Here is a 20189-nt window from a genome sequence, read left to right as displayed (position 1 = left end):
GTGGACAAGAAACAGGGTAACTATGTGCGAATGCTGTTTGTTGATTACAGTTCAGCTTTTAACACAATAGTGCCCTGCAGACTGTTCACAAAGCTGAGGGATCTGGGACTTAACAGCCGTCTGTGTGCATGGGTGTTGGACTTCCTCACTGGCAGAACTCAGGTGGTGAGGGTGGGCAGGTGCTTCTCCAACAGCATCACCATCAACACAGGAGCACCTCAGGGATGTGTCCTCTCGCCACTGCTCTACTCCCTCTACACTTCAGACTGTGTGGCCACCCATGGCTCCAACACCATTGTGAAGTTTTCTGACGACACAGTGGTGTTGGGTGCCATCTCCAACAACGATGAGACGGCCTACATGGATGAAGTGAAGAATCTGGCATCGTGGTGCCAGGACAACCACCTCCAGCTGAACGTCAGCAAGACCAAGGAGCTGGTGGTGGACTTCAGAAGGGGTCAGCACAGAGACTACAAGCCCATTATCATCAATGGAGCTCCAGTGGAGAGGGTGCAGTCCTTCAAGTATCTTGGTGTCCACATCTCCTCAGACCTGACATGGGCTGCCCACATTCAGGTCCAGACCAAAAAGGCTAGGCAGCGCCTGTATCACCTACGACAACTGAGGAAGTTCAGGGTCTCTCCAAAGATCCTCAGGATTTTCTATACAGGCGCTGTGGAGAGCATCCTCACACAGAACATGACATCGTGGTTTGGGAACAGCTGTGTGAAGGACCAAAAAGCTCTCCAGAGAGTGATCCGTACAGCAGAACGCTGCTGCAGGATTGCTCTCCCCCCGCTTCAGGACACCTACACCAGGAGATGCCGGACTAGAGCAGCGCAGATACTGAAGGACCCATCCCATCCTGGCAACAAACTGTTCCAACTTCTGCAATCTGGTAGAAGGTTCTGCATCATCCGGGCAAGGACAGAGAGACTCAAGAGGAGCTTCTATCCCCAAGCCATCCGTGCCCTAAACACACACACCCGCCCTCTCACATCATCTATAATTGATTGAGTCAGGACTCTTCCAGACACTAAACCAAGGCACAATGTACATTTCAATTCCTTTAATTTTAAATATGTTTATATTGTCTATCCTGTAAAATAGTCAGATGTCTATTCATATTAATGTACAGAATTCACCTGCTTGCTGCTACTACTGCACATTCACCCAGTGTATATACTACATATATATATATAATGTTCTTCCTCTACACCCCCCCCCAATTTTTTTGCACATGTCGAGGAGCGTGTCAGGCTACATTTCACTGTGTGTTATACTTCTATAACTATGCATGTGACAAATAAAGAACCTTGAACTTGAACCTTGAACTTGAACTTGAACTTGAACATCTTGTGGAGAAAGACAGGATGCTTTCTTGGTTAGAATCAGATCATTCACATCTAAATAAGTAGACCAAATAACAGTGAGAACATTTCTCTCTATATATCTGCTTAATTTAGGAGAAGAAACAGTTTCATCAAACTAGTGCACTTCCTGTTGTCACAGTCACATGTCTATTAGTGGTTCAGTGTTTGTCCCATATATGTGGTGAAAACAGGAAAGGTGGTTGCTAAGCTGTTGCTATGTGCTCTGATGTCACACAGACTATTGAGGAGTAGGGTATAAAACAAGTGGTCACAGAGATAACTTGAGTTTCTTCTGAGCTCCTGAAAATACAGAGTCTCTTCATCCTTTCATATCTTGATATTATTTTGGCCATGACACATCTTAAGAGAAAAGGTAAGTGACCTCTTTCTAACATGCCCTTAAGTGTTACCAGTAAGGTAACTACGTCCCCCAGGAGGGAACATAGCTCATATTACTGATTATTATTACTGAGATGTAATCGAAAATGCTATCCACTTAGCCTTTATTTTTTAGTATAACAAATAAATTCAATTCAGTTTTCAAAAGTGTTATATTTCCTAATGCCACTTTAGTATAAATGACAAAATTTGCAAGACAGATTTTTTTTTTACTTGTGACATAGCAAATAGATAACAAATAGGAAATGAGCTAAAACTGCACCATAGTTCCCCAGCTTCACTGCTCACTTAATGCAGGATAAGTGAATCTATTATTATATATTTGTTAACTTATAGGTTATCCTTATTACTGCAAAGGCCAGTCATTCTGCAGCCAGCTTTTTGACTAATCCATAACAAATATCTCATTCTATAGATTTGAAACTACATAGGCATTCTAGTAATTACATTATTATAGTTATGATTTATTAACAATAGGTTTGGAATACCTCCAGTTTAAAATCTTAAATTAAAATGATGCTCAGTATATTAATAATCTACCTAATATTTGCCCACTTAATGCAACTTGAGAGATATTTTTTTGGTTTGACAGTGTATATTGAAATCTATCTAGAAAAAAAAGTATTAACTAACTTAATTAAGGTGTCGCAGATGAATACAACAAAATAAAAGCAGTACCGATACCAAAAAAAAAAAGATTTAATCATAACACACCCAGACCCAGGGAGACCGAGTTAACGATAAAAACAATCAAAAAAATAACGAGAAAAAATGAGAAAAACCATGAAAACCATGAATTTCACACCCTTGTGGTCCGGTACCAAACGACTCATGGACCGGTACCGGTCCATGGTTGGGGACCACTGATGTAACAGAACTAGAATGATTTTTGGAACTGTGTACATAAATATCTTATGCTTAGCCTGTCCCACTCTTGTCTCACTTCACAGATTTATCCATGTGACTGTACAGCTGTTGTCCAGCTTTGATTGCCGTGTAATCAGCAGTGGTGACACAGGGTAACCCTTCTTTAGGTGCAGGGATAGCTCAGTAGGTAGAGTGGTCGCCCCATGATTGGAAGTTCAGGGGTTCGAATCCACTGAACGGCTACCCTGCGGTAACTCTAAGCAAGGTACCGTCCCTGCACACTGCTCCACACATGTTGTAAGGTTTCACTGAATTTACAAGTTATTTGAGTAATAATTGCAAAATACTTCTTGCAATGTCTCTGTCAGTTAACAGCTAACAATTTCCTTTAACATTTTTTTATACAAATCGTTTAGAAGACCAACTGTTCCTTTCCTAAAATTCATGCTATCACTTGCATTTCTAGTTTATTACTTGGTAATTTTTTTTTCCACATATTTGATTTTCATCTGAAAAAGATGGTGTACTTAACTCAAGAATGGATATATTAAATGAAAGTTCTCTAATGGCTACGTTAAATTCAACAGGTTTTTCAAGATTGGTCTTATTGGGGGCGATTGTGGCTCAAGAGTTAGCAGTTCGTCTTGTAATTGGAAGGTTACAAGACGAACTGTCGTTGTGTCCTTGGGCAAGACACGTTGTGTCCTTGGGCAAGACACTTCCCCCGGTGCCTACTGGTGGTGGTCAGAGGGCCCGGTGGCGCCAATGTCCGGCAGCCTCGCCTCTGTCAGTGCGCCCCAGGGCGGCTGTGGCTACAATGTAGCTTGCCATCACCAGTGTGTGAATGTGTGTGTGAATGGGTGGATGACTGAATGTGTAAAGCGCTTTGGAGTCCTTAGGGACTAGTAAAGCACTATACAAATGCAGGCCATTTATGATTAATGTAACTGACCATACATCATATTTAAGTCAAAAGACACTTGCAGCTGCTTTGTAATATCAACAATTCTGTGTATTTCTCTTTTTGTATTCTTATATCTCAAAGATGGAAATACCTGTTAAGGAGCAGCTACTGCACATTCTGGAGAATCTGGGAGAGGTGGAGCTAAAGCATTTCCACTGGTACCTTCAGAATGCAACAAAAGGTGATTTTCCATCCATCAAAAAGTGCCATCTGGAGAACGCAGACAGACTGAAAACTGTAGATTTAATGGTGCAGACATATACTACTGACCATGTCATTGAAGTAGCAAGGACAACTTTAAAGAACATGAATAAAGGTAAGTTTAAAAAGAGATGTGAAAACTCCTTAGTTCACACTGTTAGTGTGACTTTATATCTTTCCTCTGCAAATTATGTTTGAGGAAAAATAACCTGTTTATATTGTCTTAAAGTATAGATTTCCTCTCAATGTATACTATCCTCCAACAGGAAATTCCTCAGCCCAGGCATATTTATCACTTTCATCACAAGGTAAGTATTCAGTGGTTTGTGTAAGGGATCAGTGGTAAGCGAGGGGACGTTGTAGCCTCAGTGTGCATTAATTTAGAAGGTCAACATCAGCTATAGTTAAGCTGCGCCTACAACTCCAAAACATCATCAAAGGTTAGATACACCTTCTCGTTCAATGTTTGTCTTTTTTTTTTTTTTTACTATTTTCTACATTGTACATACATACTGAAGACATCAAATACATGAAACAAGATATCTGGAATTATATAGAAAAGAAAAAATTGATAAAGAATTCTATGTCTTATGTTTTAGATTCCTCAAAGTAGCCACCCCTTGCTTTGTTGACAGCGCTACAAACTCTTGGCCTCAGTTTTATGATGTAGTCAGTATTTCTTGCCTTCTTAATGGGGTTGGGACTGTCAATTGTGGTGTTGCAGAGGTCAGGTTGGTACACAGCTGACAACTGTTAGAATTCATACTTTGGCAAGAACCAATCAGCTAAGTGAAGAGAAATGACAGTCCATCATTACATTAAGAAGTGAAGGTCAGTCAGTTCAGAGAATTGATATAACATTGAATGTGTCCTGAGTACAGTCGCAAAAACTGTCAAGGGCTACGACAAGACTGGCTCAAATGAGGACCGCTCCAGGAAAGGGAGACCAAGAGTCACCTGTGCTGCTGAGGATAAATTCATCTGAGTCACCAGCCTCAGAAATAGATCCCACACAGAGTTTCAGTAGCAGACACAACTCTAAATCTGTGCTTTTGATCTGATGGGTCCAAGTTTCAGATCGTTGGTTGAAGGTCAGGACTTCAACTAGGCCACTTCAAAGTCTTCATTTTGTTTTTCTTAAGCCATTCAGAGGTAGACTTGGTGGTATGTTTTGGACCATTGTCCTGCTGCAGAACCCAAGTGTGCATCAACTTGAGGTCAAGAACAGATGAAAATCATTCATGGTTCCATTTATGACAGCAAACCTTCCAGTTCCTGAGCCAGCAAAACTGCTCCAGAGAGTTACACTATCACCACCATATTTTACTGTTGGTATGATGTTCCTTTTCTGATATTCTGTGTTACTTTTATACCAGATTTTGATGACATTCCTTCCAAAAATTAAACTTTTGTCTTGTCAGTCCCCCAGAGTATTTACCCAAAAGTCTTCTGGAAAAAATGAGAAAAAACAAAGTTTTTTCATCTTGCCATGCAGGCCATTTTTTAATGTTAAGAGAGGCTTGCATTCTTTGGATATTGTGTGACCTGTTGGATGAGTTATTGCTGCGCTCTTTGGGTTATTTTGGTCAGCCGGCCATTTGTGGATAATAGCTGTCACTGTCATTTGCTGGGGTCCTACAGCTGTAGAAATGATTTTATAACCATTTCTAGAATGAGAGATCTTAAGTACTTTGTTTCTTATTTGTTTCTGAATTTCCTTGGATGATGGCATAAAAAATTACAACAACATGATAATTAAACATAGACAAACTACAGTTGTGGTCAAAACTTTACGTGCGCTGATCATTGGTAATGGATAGCATGGAAATGTTGAGCTTTCAAATGAGTTATTTGAGGTGTTCTTTTCCAGGGTGGAATAATTGCATACTATACAATTTAATTAATTTATAAAACAAGAATTGAGTGGACAAGTTTGAATTTAATTTGGATTGCCTCTGATCCACACAAGCTGAAAGTATACATACAGGATCAAAATATCCAATAATTCCCACTGATATTTGGTTAAATATCCATAAGCATGTTGTACCTTAACCAGACACTTGTGGTTGGTATCAACACGCTTTTGGCTAGGTAAAGTTTAAATAAATTATTTGGTTTCCTGATACTGGCCTGACCATAACAGATTTTCAATTGTGTTAAGGCCAGGGTTTTGGAAAGATATTCCTCTGCAACACAAGTTGATCAGTTTCATGGTTTTCTGAGGAGAGGAGGAAACTCCTTATGTCATTTTTGTGGGATATTTGTTATAACCAAATGATATTGCTTACAAAAGTGTTAAGCCCCTTACCAAAACAAACAAACAAACAGGAAAAAAAGGAAAAAGTGATTCACTGAATTTTGTTATGAAACTACTGAGGCAAAAATTAGGCTGAGGATACAAACTATTTCTAAATCTCAGAATGTTTCAGCTACTCATCTGCAAATAACTGGCCAGTAATAATTCAGAAACAAGATGAAACCAGGAGCACTCACAGTCAGCAATCCAACTGACAATGTGTCCAGAAACTTATAGTGTCATAGTCTGGGGGGTTTTGTGTTGTTTTGAATTGCTGAATTATTTATGTAAAGTGCTCCATAACAGACAGTGTTGTTATCTGCTGTTTATTCATTTAGAAGTTCTTCAAAAATGTCAGCCCAAACTGAAGGCTAGGCTAAAGGAGAAATTCCAGTCTGTATTTGAGGGGATCGCTAAAGCAGGAAACCCAACCCTTCTGAGTCAGATCTACACAGAGCTCTACATCATAGAGGGGGGGACTGCAGAAGTCAATGATGAACATGAGGTCAGACAGATTGAAACGGCATCCAGGAAACCAGACAGACCAGAAACAACAATCAGACAAGAAAACATATTTAAAGCATCACCTGGAAGAGATAAACCAATCAGAACAGTGCTGACAATGGGAGTGTCTGGCATTGGAAAAACTGTTTTAACACAGAAATTCACTCTAGACTGGGCTGAAGACAAAGTCAACCAAGATATCCACTTCATGTTTCCTTTCACATTCAGAGAGCTGAATTTGCTGAAAAAGAAAAAGTTCAGCTTGGTGGAACTTGTTCATCACTTCTTTACTGAAACCAAAGAAGCAGGAATCTTTGATGACTTCCAGGTTGTGTTCATCTTTGATGGGCTGGATGAGTGTCGACTTCCTCTGAACTTTCAAAAAACTGAGACTGTGACTGATGTCACACAGTCCACCTCAGTGGATGTGCTTCTGACAAACCTCATCAGAGGGATCCTGCTTCCCTCTGCTCATGTCTGGATAACCACAAGACCTGCAGCAGCCTATCAGATCCCTTCTAATTGTGTTGAAAGGGTGACAGAGGTCCGAGGGTTCACTGACACACAGAAGGAGGAGTACTTCAGGAAGAGATTCACTGATGAGGAGCAGACCAGCAGGATCATTTCCCACATCAAGACATCACGAAGTCTCTACATCATGTGCCACATCCCAGTGTTCTGCTGGATCACTGCTACAGTTCTGGAGGACATGCTGAAAACCAGGGAGGGAGGACAGATTCCTGTGACCCTGACTGAGATGTACATCCACTTCCTGGTGGTCCAAGCAAAAGTGAAGAATGTCAAATATGATGGAGGAGCTGAGATGGATCCACACTGGAGTCCAGAGAGCAGGACGATGGTTGAGTTACTGGGAAAACTGGCTTTTGAGCAGCTACAGAAAAGTGACCTGATCTTCTATGAGTCAGACCTGGCAGAATGTGACACTGATATCAGAGCAGCCTCAGTGTGCTCAGGAGTGTTCACACAGATCTTTAAAGAGGAAAGAGGACTGTACCAGGACAAGGTGTTCTGCTTTGTCCATCTGAGCATTCAGGAGTTTCTGGCTGCTCTTCATGTCCATCTAACCTTTATCAGCTCTTGTGTCAACCTGCTGGAAGAACAAAAAGCAACCTCAAAATGGTCTAGATTGTCACTAGGGAAAAAGAATTTAAAATATCTCCACCAGAGTGCTGTGAACAAGGCCTTACAGAGTCCAAATGGACACCTGGACTTGTTCCTCCGTTTCCTCTTGGGTCTTTCACTGCAGACTAATCAGCGTCTGCTACAAGGGCTGTGGACACAGAAACGAAGTAGCTCACAGACCAATCAGGAAACAGTACAGTATATCAAGAAGAAAATTAGAAAGGATCTGTCTGCTGAGAAAAGCATCAATCTGTTCCACTGTCTGAATGAACTGAATGATTGTTCTCTAGTGGAGGAGATCCAACAGTCCCTGAGTTCAGGAAGTCTCTCTACAGATAAACTTTCTCCTGCTCAGTGGTCAGCTCTGGTCTTCATCTTACTGTCATCAGAAGAAGATGTGGATGTGTTTGACCTAAAGAAATATTCTGCTTCAGAAGAGGCTCTTTTGAGACTGCTGCCAGTGGTCAAAACCTCCAAAAAAGCTTTGTAAGTAAATATGTAATCAGCCCTCTGAAATAGATGGTAGAATTGCCCATCTTTCACTACTTTTGAATTTCTCCTTTAAAAACTGTTTACCTTGACTTATTTGGTATTCTTATTTTCGGCACAACCTCACATATCTTTTGTTGACTTACTGTATTAACACACAAAAACCCCCATAAAATGGCAGTAGAAGAAAAATTTCCTGTCTAGCAGAAGACAGAGGGGGAATGTACACAAGAGGTATATCACTCCTCGTGTTTCCAGCTGGAGACAGCATTTGCATTTAAATCTGCCTTTTGCGGCTTTTGGCAGCAACTGTGACATTCAGTAGTCCCCTTATTGTTTTGTCAAACAAAACAAAGGAAAGAACATGACTATAACACTTACCAACTACACTACAAACTAACTATGCACTCAAAATATGCTAAACGTGATCTCTCACATCCCAAAACTCACTGTTGTCACTCCCACAACTTTCCTCTCTTCCTAAGTAACCAAATGCCCAGGGTTGCCATATAAGGTTTTGTTTGGTCTATGTGATTTGTTTTTACACCAACAGGAAAGTGGTTATCATGGGTATTTTTGTTTGTTTGTTTTGTTTCTTGCTTGCAAGAACTGTCAGCTAGTGCGTACTATGCTTTTACTTGTTTTTTTTTTATTTCCAGACTGAGTGGCTGTAACCTCTCAGAGAGAAGCTGTGAAGCTCTGTCCTCAGTTTTCAGTTCAAAGTCCTCCAATCTGAGAGAGTTGGATCTGAGTAACAATGACCTACAGGATTCAGGAGTAAAGCTTCTATCTGCTGGAGTGAATAGTCCAAACTTGAAACTGGAAACTCTCAGGTCACATTCTCGTTTTTTGTTTTTTTGTTTGTTTATTTTTTGTGTCTGTGTTTTTTAATCAGTTGACAAAGATAACCAGTAAGTTTTTCCTGTGTTTAAATTTTTTCAGACTAAGTGGATGTAACATCTCAGAAAGAAGCTGTGAAGCTGTGTCCTCATTTCTCAGTTCACAGCTGTCTAGTCTGAGAGAGATTGACTTGAGTAATAACAGCCTGCAAGATTCAGGAATGAAAATTCTGTGTGCTGAAAGTCAGTACTGGAAACTGGAAACTCTCAGGTCATATCAAGTGATAGTCTCTTATTCACCAGCTGACATAAATAATGAATTGAGTTAATTTCATCTATGTGTCATTTTAGCTTTGCATTTGTAGTATTTCAATCTAAATCATAGTGTGCTAACACATTTTTGTGTTGTTAACACAAATCAATAAGAATGCCAGTGTAAAATATTGTTAAATCTGTTAAATCTTACTGCAACATGAATACACTTGAACACCAATATTACTTTTTTTTCATCTTGTTTTCATCTTCATAATTTTTCAGACTAAGGGTCTGTAACATATCAGAAGGAAGCTGTGAAGTTCTGTCCTCAGTTCTCAGCTCGCAGTCCTCTAATCTGAGAGAGTTGGACGTGAGTTATAACAGCCTGCAAGATTCAGGAATGAGGGTGCTGTCTGTTGGAATGATTTCCCCACATTGTAAAGTGGTAACTCTCAGGTCAGAAAGACAATATTTTGATATTTAATAATAATAATAGTAATGGATTGGATTTATATAGCGCTTTTCAAGGCACCCAAAGCGCTTCACAATACTACTATTCATTCACTCTCACATTCATACACTGGTGGAGGCAAGCTACAGTTGTAGCCACAGCTGCCCTGGGGCAGACTGACAGAAGCGAGGCTGCCATATCGCGCCATCGGCCCCTCTGGCCAACACCAGTAGGCAAGTAGAGTAAAGTGTCTTGCCCAGGGACACAACGACCAGGACAGAGAGCCCAGAGATCAAACCGGCGACCTTCCAGTTACAGATGCGATTCCAGTTTATAAGTTTACAGAAATAATCAATAATCTGCTGTAAAATTAATAAAGTTTTGACTTTCTGTTCATATATTCCTTATTATGATTTTTTCCACAGACTAAGCGGCTGTAACCTTACAGAGAGAAGCTGTGAAACTGTGTCCTCAATTCTCAGCTCAGTACATTCTAGTCTGAGAGAGCTAGACCTGAGTAACAACAACTTGCAGGATTCAGGTGTAAAGCTTCTCTCTATTGGAATGAAATGCCCACAGTGTAAAGTGGAAACTTTCAGGTCAGATCAATCAACATTCTCATTTCCTTAACTGATAAATGTAATCAATAAGAACTGAAAAAAAAATTAAGTCAGCGTCATTTTCATGTTTTTGCATCTTTGTAGTTTCAGTATTTCACCTTAAGTCACAATAGTCTGCTACAACTTTAACTTTAACTTCTTGAACAGCATGTAAATACTGCCTAATGTTGTCTTTTATAAATGCAGCATGTATCATTTTTTTTTTTAGTCTGAGTGGCTGTAACCTCTCACTGAGGTGCTGTGAAGCTCTGTCTGAAGTTCTCAGCTCACAGTCCTCTAGTCTGACAGAGCTGGACCTGAGTAATAACAATCTGCGGGACTCCGGACTAACGCTTATGTGTGCTGAAGTGGAGAGTCCACACTGGAAACTGGAAACTTTGAGGTCATAATAAGTAATAAGTAGCATTAGCATAGGTAACATGGAGAGTACATAACTCTGTGACAATATGTCCATGTGTTGTTTTATCTTTTCGTTATAGTCTAAATGATAGTGAACTGCCTTGCTTCTACATAAATTGCATAAATACTGCTAATTTGCTGATCACTTCACTGCACCATGTATGCCTTTTTAAAGCAGTGTGCTTTTGTACATTTTTTTCTAGACTGAGCATCTGCAACCTGTCAGAGAAAAGCTGTGAAGCTCTGTCTTCACTTCTCAGCTCAGAGGCCCCTCGCCTGAGAGAGCTTGACTTGAGTAACAATAACCTGCAGGATTCAGGAGTAAAGCTATTGTCTGTTGGATTGCAGAGTCCACATTGTACACTGGAAATTATTAGGCTAGTATTTAGAATTTTCTAACTTTATCTTCAGGTTTTTCCTGACACTAGAAAACAGAATAAATAGAAACAACAGAATTTCCATTTAAAGAGATTTTAGATTAGCCAGAAGTACAACCACTGCTGGGCCTTCTTCTTGAAAGAGTCTATAGATGAATGGCATTCTTTCAGGAAAAAAACAAACAAACAAAAGAAAACTACTAAATATATGTGTGTGTGTGTGTGTGTGTGTGTGTGTGTGTGTGTGTGTGTGTGTGTGTGTGTGTGTGTGTGTGTGTGTGTGTTTGTCTGCAGTCTGTCAGGTTGTTTGATCACAGGGGAAGGCGGTAATTCTCTGGTTTCAGCTCTCAGCTCCAACTCCTCCACTCTGAGAGAAGTGGATGTGAGCCACAATCATCCAGGTGACTTGGGAATTCTTTCAGATGGACAAAAAGATCTGGACACTCTCAGGTATGGTGAGAATATCTGATAAAGAAGGAAGTGCTTAAAACTCTTTTTAGACAGACCTCTGTATGTATCTCCCTCTGACCCTAACTAATATTAGATTAATCTCTCTATAGAAGAGGACCTTTAATATATTATTCTAGATTAGCACAAAGTCTTGAGGCAGGTGAAATGATTTAAGAAGAAAAAGATCATTCTTCGTATCATAAAATCTGACTTGCTATAGCTAATGGATGATTATACAAATTTAGTGTCATCGTCCAGGTGAGTGCTGGGTTTTCCTGCGTGCCAGTAAATCCATCACTGGGCAGAGTCACCACACCCCTAGTTTATGGCACCTGTGTGTAATTAGCTGGCAGGCTCTTAAGACCAGCGTTCTCAAACATTCTTTGCCGGAATGTCAGCTAACCCACCTTCTCAGAGGATTGGATCTTGTTGTCAGCAAACTGTCTTCTTCCCGTCGCTGGCTTGTTTTCTATTCTCGGCGCTACTCACCTGCCTGCCTCCCTGCCCAACACTTCACAGTGAGAGTAGACGAACTGGTTTAGCCTCACCCGGACCTCTATACCCCTCCAAGCCTCACCTTCTACCCAGACAATGACTCAGAGAGAAACGCTGTAATCCTGTACCTTGTGTGCCTGCTCCGGAAAATACCCAAGTATTGTGCCCAGGCTGTTTTTTTCCCAGCCAGCTAAAGAGACTATTGCCTTTGGACTTTGCTGCGGCACACGCGGTGTGATTCTTGTTTTCTTGTTTCGACAATTATTGTGGAGATTGTTCTAGCCAAGCCTCGTGTTTCATAGCTTTGTTTAAATTCACAGCATCCCTAGTAATAGTTTGTCTTCTAGTTCTTGCCAGTCACAGTGTGTATTTCGTTATAGATTCTTAGTACCTTAACATGAAGCTTTGCATTAGTTTAGTAGGTAGTTTATATTCAGAGGTCACGTGTTTTCCCTCTCGCCCTTAGTTCACGTGTAGTGTTTTGTTTCATTCACCTCTTTCATTGTGTGCCAGTTTTGAGTGCCAAATAAATTGTTCGTTTGCACTATACCTCCGAGCCTCCGTGTGGTGTCTGCATTTTGGTCCACTTACCTGTGCTTGGCTGCCCAGTCATGACATTTAGTTCATTTTTAAACTTCTTTAAAATTAATTAATTTATTATTAATAGTCTCCCTATAGGAGATTTTTTTTAAAAATTAACTGTTTAATAAAAACCATTTATGATGCATTCTGAACCCTACAACGCATTTTTACAGCATACCTCCTAGCATGGCTGACCAAAAATACAAAGTGGCAGCTTTACATGTGGCATACCTGCTGCTTCTATACAGGTTGGGCCATTTATATGGATACACCTTAATAAAATGGGAATGGTTGGTGATATTAAAATCCTGTTTGTGGCACGTTAGTATATGTGAGTGGGCAAACTCCTCAAGATGGGTGGTGGCCATGGTGGCCAATCAGAAGTCAGCCATCTTGGATACTACTTTTGTTTTTTCAATAGGAAGAGGGCCATGTGACACATCAAACGTATTGGTAATATCACAAGAAAAACAATGGTGTGCTCGGTTCAACGTAACTTTATTCTTTCATGAGTTATTTACAAGTTTCTGACCACTTATAAAATGTGTTCAATGTGCTGCCCATTGTGTTGGATTGTCAATGCAACCCTCTTCTCCCACTCTTCAAACACTGATAGCAACACCGCAGGAGAAATGGCAGTACAGGCATCCAGTATCCATAGTTTCAGGTGCTGCACATCTCGTATCGTCACACCATAGACAATTGCCTTCGGATGACCCCAAAGATAAAACTGGCCCACGACGACCAATCCACTTTCCAGGAAACTGTTCATCTAGGAATGCTCGGACCTGGCACCCATAATGTGGTGGTGCACCATCTTGCTGGAAAAACTCAGGGAATGTGCCACCTTCAGTGCATAAAGATCATCATCATGTAGCAATTTCAAATATCCAGTGGCCTTGAGGTTTCCATTGATGAAGAATGGACCCACTATCGTTGTACCCCATATACCACACCAAACCATCACTTTTGTTGTTCCAACAGTCTTGGAGGGATCCATCCAATGTGGGTTAGTGTCAGAGTAATAGCGGTGGTTTTGTTTGTTAACTTCACCATTCACATAAAAGTTTGCCTCATCACTGAACAAAATTTTCTGTGTGAACTGTTCCAAATTTTGTTTTGCCCATTCTGCAAATTCGGTGGGCCGATCTGGGTCATTCTTGTTGAGATGCTGCAGTAGCTGGAGTTTGTAAGGGTGCCATTTGTGAGTAGCTAATATCCGCCAAAGGGATGTTCGACTAATGCCACCCTCCAGTGACATGCAGTGAGTGCTACGCTGTGGGCTCTTGCTGAATGAAGCTAGGACAGCCACTGATGTTTTTTCATTAGTGACAGTTTTCTTGCGTTCGCATTTTGGCAAATCCAACACTGAACCAGTTTCACAAAACTTAGCAAGCAGTTTGCTAACTGTAGCATGGGAGATGGGTGGTCTCGTAGGGTGTCTTGCACTGAAATCTGCTGCAATGACCCGGTTACTGCGTTCACCAGATATCAACACAATTTCGATCCGCTCCTCACGTGTTAACCTCTTTAACACGTCAATGGCTGTGAACAAAGAGAAACTTGTAAGTAACTCACGAAAGAATAAAGTTTCATTGAAACCAAACACACCATTGTTTTTCCTTTGACATTAACACTAAGTTTGATGTGTCACATAACCCTCTTCCTATTGAAAAAACAAAAGTTGTATCCAAGATGGCCGACTTCTTAATGGCCACCATGGTCACCACCCATCTTGAGGAGTTTGCCCCCTCACATATACTAATGTGCCACAAACAGGATTTTAATGTCACCAACCATTCCCATTTCATTACGGTGTATCCATATAAATGGCCCACCCTGTACATTCCACAGTGCCAGGATTCCCAGAACATATGGCCATAGAAGTACAACAACAAAACAACAAACTGGTTCAGATCCAAGAGGCTGTTCCTCCCACTCCAGGTCTCACTGTCATTGCCCACATGCGCATCGAAGTCTCCCAGAAGAGCAACAGGTGGAGCACCCTCAAGTACCCCGCCAAGGGACTCCAAGAAGGCTGGGTACTCTGAACCGTCATTGGGTGCATAAACTTAGATGACAGTCAGGACCCGTTCTCCCACCCGAAGTTGCAGGACACAAACCCTTTCATCCAATGCGAGAAATCTCAACATACAGGCAACAAGCTGACGGGATACTAAGATACCCACTCCAACACACTGCCTCTCACCAAGGGCATCTCCAGACCAGTCCAGCCCCTCTCTAGGAAACTTATTCCAGAGCCCAAGCCATGCCTTGAGGTGAGCCCAACTATATTTAGCCAGTACCTCTCAACCTCATGCACTAACTCAGGCTCCTTTCCAAACAGAGAAGTGAAATTCCATGACCCAATTGCTAGTCTTGGTAGCCAGGGATTGGTCTGTCAGGGCCTCCGTTCCTGGCTGCCGCCTGACACACATTGCACCTGACTAATACATGTGGCTGGTGAATGGCATGTCTGGATTATTCCCTCAAAATTGATGCAGCACTTCTCTAAATTTTATGAGTCAGGAGACCTAAAGGATCATGATGATCATACAATATCCTTCCCACTTGAAATGTTCTTATTATAAATGCATTGTTCATTAAAATGGTGGAGCCGTGCATTAAATTATATAATAATAATAATAATAATAATAATAATAATAATAATAATAAACAATTCTCCTCTCGCCCCTGCGGGCAGTCTATTCTTCAAGTTTGGGTCCTCTACCAGAGCTCTGGGAGCTTCAGGGTCCTGTGCAGTATCTTAGCTGTTCCTAGGACTCCGCTCTTCTGGACAGAGATCTCAGATCTTATTCCTGGGATCTGCTGGAGCCACTCGCCTAGCTTGGGAGTCACTGCACCTAGCACTCCGATTACCACTGGGACCACTGTATTCATGTAACTCCCTCTGCTGGGGTTACTTGTGTAGTAGTATTCCAACAGTGCCCTGTTTTCATCTGTTGCCCACCAATGCTGTCTTGTTCAAGTAGCCACCTTCACCAGGGGGTACTGGTTCCCCAACACCTGATGCAGACCTTGTTAATCCGGGCGATGCCCGAGCCGGTATGACTTCATATCTCTCATGTCTGCAGTAGGCTTGATTTAGCAATGGGGGGGGGGGGGGGGTCTAGCCTAGGCATGCAGTCTTCCTACTATGCTATCCAGCTGCTATATATATATATATATATATATATATATTTAGAATCTTGTGTGACAACAATCCCACAATGGAACAGAAAAGGTAGAAAAAGCCAAAGGGTACACTTTGACCCTATAGATTGAAGTGTATTGGTGAAAATGTTGGACTGTTCCTTTATCAGTGCCTAACAGTATGTGTATGAGAGCGATATAATGTCCATGTGTGCATGCTGATAGAGAGTCTCCTGATCTGACTCCTCTGTTCCTTTCAGGGTGGAGCCTGCTGGAGTCCGTTGGTTGACACCAGGTCTGAAGAAGTGTAAGTGTGTTTTTAATGTGATTTATGAAAACAAAGCAGCACACATTCAACGATCTTCACATCACTTATTCACATCTGGGATGTCAGGTGTCATCATCAAAGTGTCAATCAAAGAACAGATGATGGATCAATAACTGCAGCTGGATTGTGTTTGTTCTCTCCATCAGATTCCTGTCAACTCACAATCGACACGAACACCGTAAACAGAAAACTCCAACTGTCTGACAACAACAGGAAGGTGACACATGTCGAGGAGGTTCAGTCATATCCTGATCATCCAGACAGATTTGATGGTTGGCCTCAGCTGCTGTGCAAAGATGGTCTCACTGGTCGCTGTTACTGGGAAGTCGAGTGGAGAGGAAATGTTGAGATATCAGTGAGTTACAGAGGCATCAGGGGGAGAAGAGGTGGGATTGTCTCTGTTTTTGGATTTAATTATCAGTCATGGAGTCTGAGCTGCTCTGAGGATGGTTGTCAGTTTGTCAGGCACAACAAGATTAAAACACTCATCTCCTCCTCCTCTGTCTCTAACAGAGTAGCAGTATATGTGGACTGTCCTGTTGGCACTCTGTCCTTCTACAGAGTCTCCTCTGATACTCTGATCCACCTCCACACCTTCAAAACCATATTCACTGAAACTCTTTATCCTGGGTTTACAGTCTTTCCTGGTTCCTCAGTGAGTCTATGCCAAGTTTAGTTAGAACAACACTGTTGAACAGATAGTTCAGTCTTTACATGTCTGTCTCTTCCGCTCAACATGTTTTCAGATTCATGCTGATTGATTCTTGTTGATCAACCAGATGATATTTTACATCATTAAAAATGGATGATACGTTTGTTCCAGAATCAATGTGTTGTTTTTCTGTCATTTCCCACATAAAGTTTCATAGTGAATATCAGTATGTTGTGTAGCTCAAGCTCAGCTCACTACGGCAAGCAAAAGAATTCGAAAGATACCAGCCTTTTAGGAAATCTGCTCCAACGAGACAGACTCTCACGCTGTCTATTAAATATCATGGGCTGTTCAAGTGTACCACACATATTAGTAGAGTAGCGCGTACTGTTGAATTGGTTATCATGCAGAGGTCAACTCTGTAATTCATGAGTTTGGTTACCTATTTAGTATACAATGAATTGATAACTTTTTTTTAAAAATTGATTTTTATTAATTCTTTAAATGTTATTATGAGCAATATTCTTAGCATGATGTTTTCCTCTTTAGGCACAAGGGATCCAGTCAAGCGTAAAAATATAGCTTAGCACATTTTCATTTGGCTTTCTGTGCCATTAAACATCAACAAAGTTACATTTTTGGAAATCAGACTTTCAAGTTTAATTGTTAATAAATGCATAAAAAAGTATAATTGTCTGCAATATGTTGGATCACAGTTGGATATATATGTTGGAATGTAGTCTGTGTAAAAATATTAAAGACATTCAGCATCTATCACACTGCTGTCGTTGATGATGAACTCTTCATTGATGGTGATTTATCGCCCTCGGCTGGTCAGAAGTTGAACTGCATGATGTCAGTTTAATGAACACCGATGGCTTAAGTGTTTTTAAATCTGCTTTTTATTGTTTGGGGTTCTGCTCCACAAGTCTAAGTTTCACAATGAAATCAGTTGATGTGAGTTGGAGAAATGAGTCATTTGAATCAGTTTAACCACTCTGTCATCATCATAGACAGAATCAAGTTTGATATCAAATATATCATTTTGATCTTGAAGGAAATCAGTGTTCTTCTTTGGTGCTCTATAGATTCTAAAAAAAAGGATACTTGGTTTTGTTTGTAAATCAGCAGCTAAGTATTTCTAACTGGGGCACCATCTTCTGTGAGAAAGGTTTACACAAGGAACATTCAATTTGATTCATTTTCACTCATTAGATTATTTTTTTTGTTTTGTTTTGTTTTTTGCCTGTCCCGTTTGGCTCTTTTGCCATCAGAATTATTGTCTAAAGGCAAGGAAAGATGGCCAATGGATTTACTTTACCAAATTGACCATCCCAGCCTTGCCGTAATGGTCCATTTGATTCACCTTTTATTGTTTATTTTATTTTCACTTGCTGAATACGGGACAGACTTGACTGGGGGAAAGAAGGGGAGAAAGAAAGAGGGAAAGAAAAACAGCTGAGAAGAGGGACGGGGGAGAAGGGCAAAAAACAAAAACAAACAGAATGAGCAGAAAAAGAAAAAAAATGCATATATCGATCACCAGGATCACCTGTTGCAGGCACGTGCAGAGGGGGGGGGCTAGAGGGGCTTGAGCACCCGCCCCTTTCCTGATGGGTGCCCAAAGTGCCCTTTTGTTGAGGCAACTTTTTTTAAAAAAATATTCTTTTTTTTTTATGTGTGTGTGCGTGCGGAGTCCTGTCTGTGCCCCTCAACAATAATATTTAACTATTAATCACAGTTTTGCTAAATAAAAGGATCTGGCTTGCATCAGTCACATGATCACATTTAACCAATGATCGCCCTTGACGGCAGAACGCGCTGGTTACGAGCCGGGAACGAGCTCACAAAGAGCACGCGCATTTTTAGCGGTCCGGAGCTGTAGGAGAAACACAAGTTAACTCAGAGACACAGACTGATGCGACAAAACCAGTAAGTAGGTGTACAGCGTAAACTGTAGTGTATAGCACCCAGGAGTATCAGCTTATTACGTACACGTTGGTAAGTTGTCTTGTGGCAACTGACAAACTGAAACAAACGAGTGTGCTGTGTGTGCAGCAGCGCGACAAACATTACCTGTCCTTTTATTAACTGCACAAGTAGTGCTGGTCATAGCTGCTGGCTACCTGTGTAAGGCTGTCATGGGTCTGTAGCTCTGTCACCGTTTTAGGGAACATATTTAGTTTTAAAGTATTTAGAAACATATTTAGTTTTAAAGTAAGTTTCCGGGCTTTTCCTGCCTTTCTGGAGGGATTATATTTCACTAAAAAACGATCTAATATGTATGTCCACATAATAATTATTATAATTATAATATATTAAAAAACACAAGCTGTATTTTAAAGGACATACATTAAGAAGCAGATTATATTAGATTTATATTTTAAATAAGACAAAATTTGGATTTTACAGCAGTAAAATTATTGTATCTCTACAGTCAAAAAATGTAATAAGCTTTGCCCCTGCACAGAGTGGATAGTGAAACAAATGGAATCATCATAAATACATTATTTCATATTTATTACTTCCCCCTCCTCATTGCTTTATTATTGTAGCTCTAGTAATAAATAATAATGTAAGGATTCTGGATCAGCACCATGATGCCCATAGTATATACAGTATTCTGAAGAAGGTCTAAAATGTCACTGTGTGTGCGTGCATGTGTGTGTTTTATTTAGATGGATTTTTAAAAAAAATATTACTCATGATATAACATTGTCCAGAAATGCCTGGTAAGGACATGAGGAGGAAACAGCAGGAGCTGTGTGAGGCTACTAAAGGCAGTGCTATAACATTTTTCTGTCATCATTTTATTATAGATTAAGTGCAAGAGTTGTTAGGTGTGGATAATTAGATTATAGTTTATTGCAATAGAAAGTTGTACCTTGTTCTCACATAGCAAGTGGAGAGTGACATATGAAATGATGGGATGGAAGGAAGAAGAGAAGCAAAGAGTGATTCACAGGCAGAGCCTAAATTATTTCTCACAGTTTTTTGTTGCCTTATGGTTCCAAGCGCTGTCACCAATCTTTGCATTTTGTTATTATCTCATGACACTTGTTTAATCAGCTACCATCTCTCCTATGGACTTTTTAATGTCTACAGTCTCAGATCAACACAGCCCTGCCCTTCCCATATTAGATTCTTGATGAATGTGTGTTGTTGTTATTCAGCCTGGTTCAATGTGCCCCTTTTTAACTTTGAGCACCCGCCCCTTTAAACCTCTCTGCACGGCCCTGACCTGTTGAGAAAGAAAAAAAAAACAAGCAGAGGAAAACAAGAGTAATAGAATAAACAACATCACAATGATATATGGGAATATGACAGTAAATACTAAATATTAAACATTATT

The 20189-nt window shown here is 40.6% G+C and overlaps 1 protein-coding gene across 3 annotated transcripts; it reads left to right on the top strand.

Annotated features, from left to right (window-relative positions):
• The first annotated feature begins 3684 nt into the window (after nucleotides 1-3684).
• LOC113027903 (NACHT, LRR and PYD domains-containing protein 3-like) lies at nucleotides 3685-17010 on the top strand. 3 transcript variants are annotated; one of them, XM_026177727.2, is made up of 12 exons: nucleotides 3685-3919; nucleotides 4071-4112; nucleotides 6439-8233; nucleotides 8896-9069; nucleotides 9179-9346; nucleotides 9613-9786; nucleotides 10207-10380; nucleotides 10610-10783; nucleotides 11004-11177; nucleotides 11472-11627; nucleotides 16118-16164; nucleotides 16332-17010. In XM_026177727.2, exons 1-12 carry the CDS (start codon nucleotides 3685-3687, stop codon nucleotides 16859-16861), a joined length of 3843 nt encoding a protein of 1280 aa, XP_026033512.2. In that variant the 3' UTR covers nucleotides 16862-17010. The 3 variants fall into 3 exon arrangements, with proteins under 3 accessions (XP_026033512.2, XP_080153756.1, XP_080153755.1); XM_080297630.1 differs by lacking the exons at nucleotides 3685-3919; nucleotides 4071-4112; nucleotides 16118-16164; nucleotides 16332-17010 and adding an exon at nucleotides 11873-12671 and having other exon boundaries at nucleotides 5395-8233; XM_080297629.1 differs by lacking the exons at nucleotides 3685-3919; nucleotides 4071-4112; nucleotides 11004-11177 and having other exon boundaries at nucleotides 5733-8233.
• The last annotated feature ends 3179 nt before the right edge of the window (nucleotides 17011-20189 follow it).

This window comes from Astatotilapia calliptera, chromosome 23 (assembly GCF_964374335.1).
Source record: "Astatotilapia calliptera chromosome 23, fAstCal68.1, whole genome shotgun sequence".
Lineage (NCBI taxonomy): Eukaryota > Metazoa > Chordata > Actinopteri > Cichliformes > Cichlidae > Astatotilapia > Astatotilapia calliptera.
The sequence above is the reverse complement of the archived record's forward strand: the minus strand, read 5'-3'. Positions and strand labels throughout refer to the sequence as shown.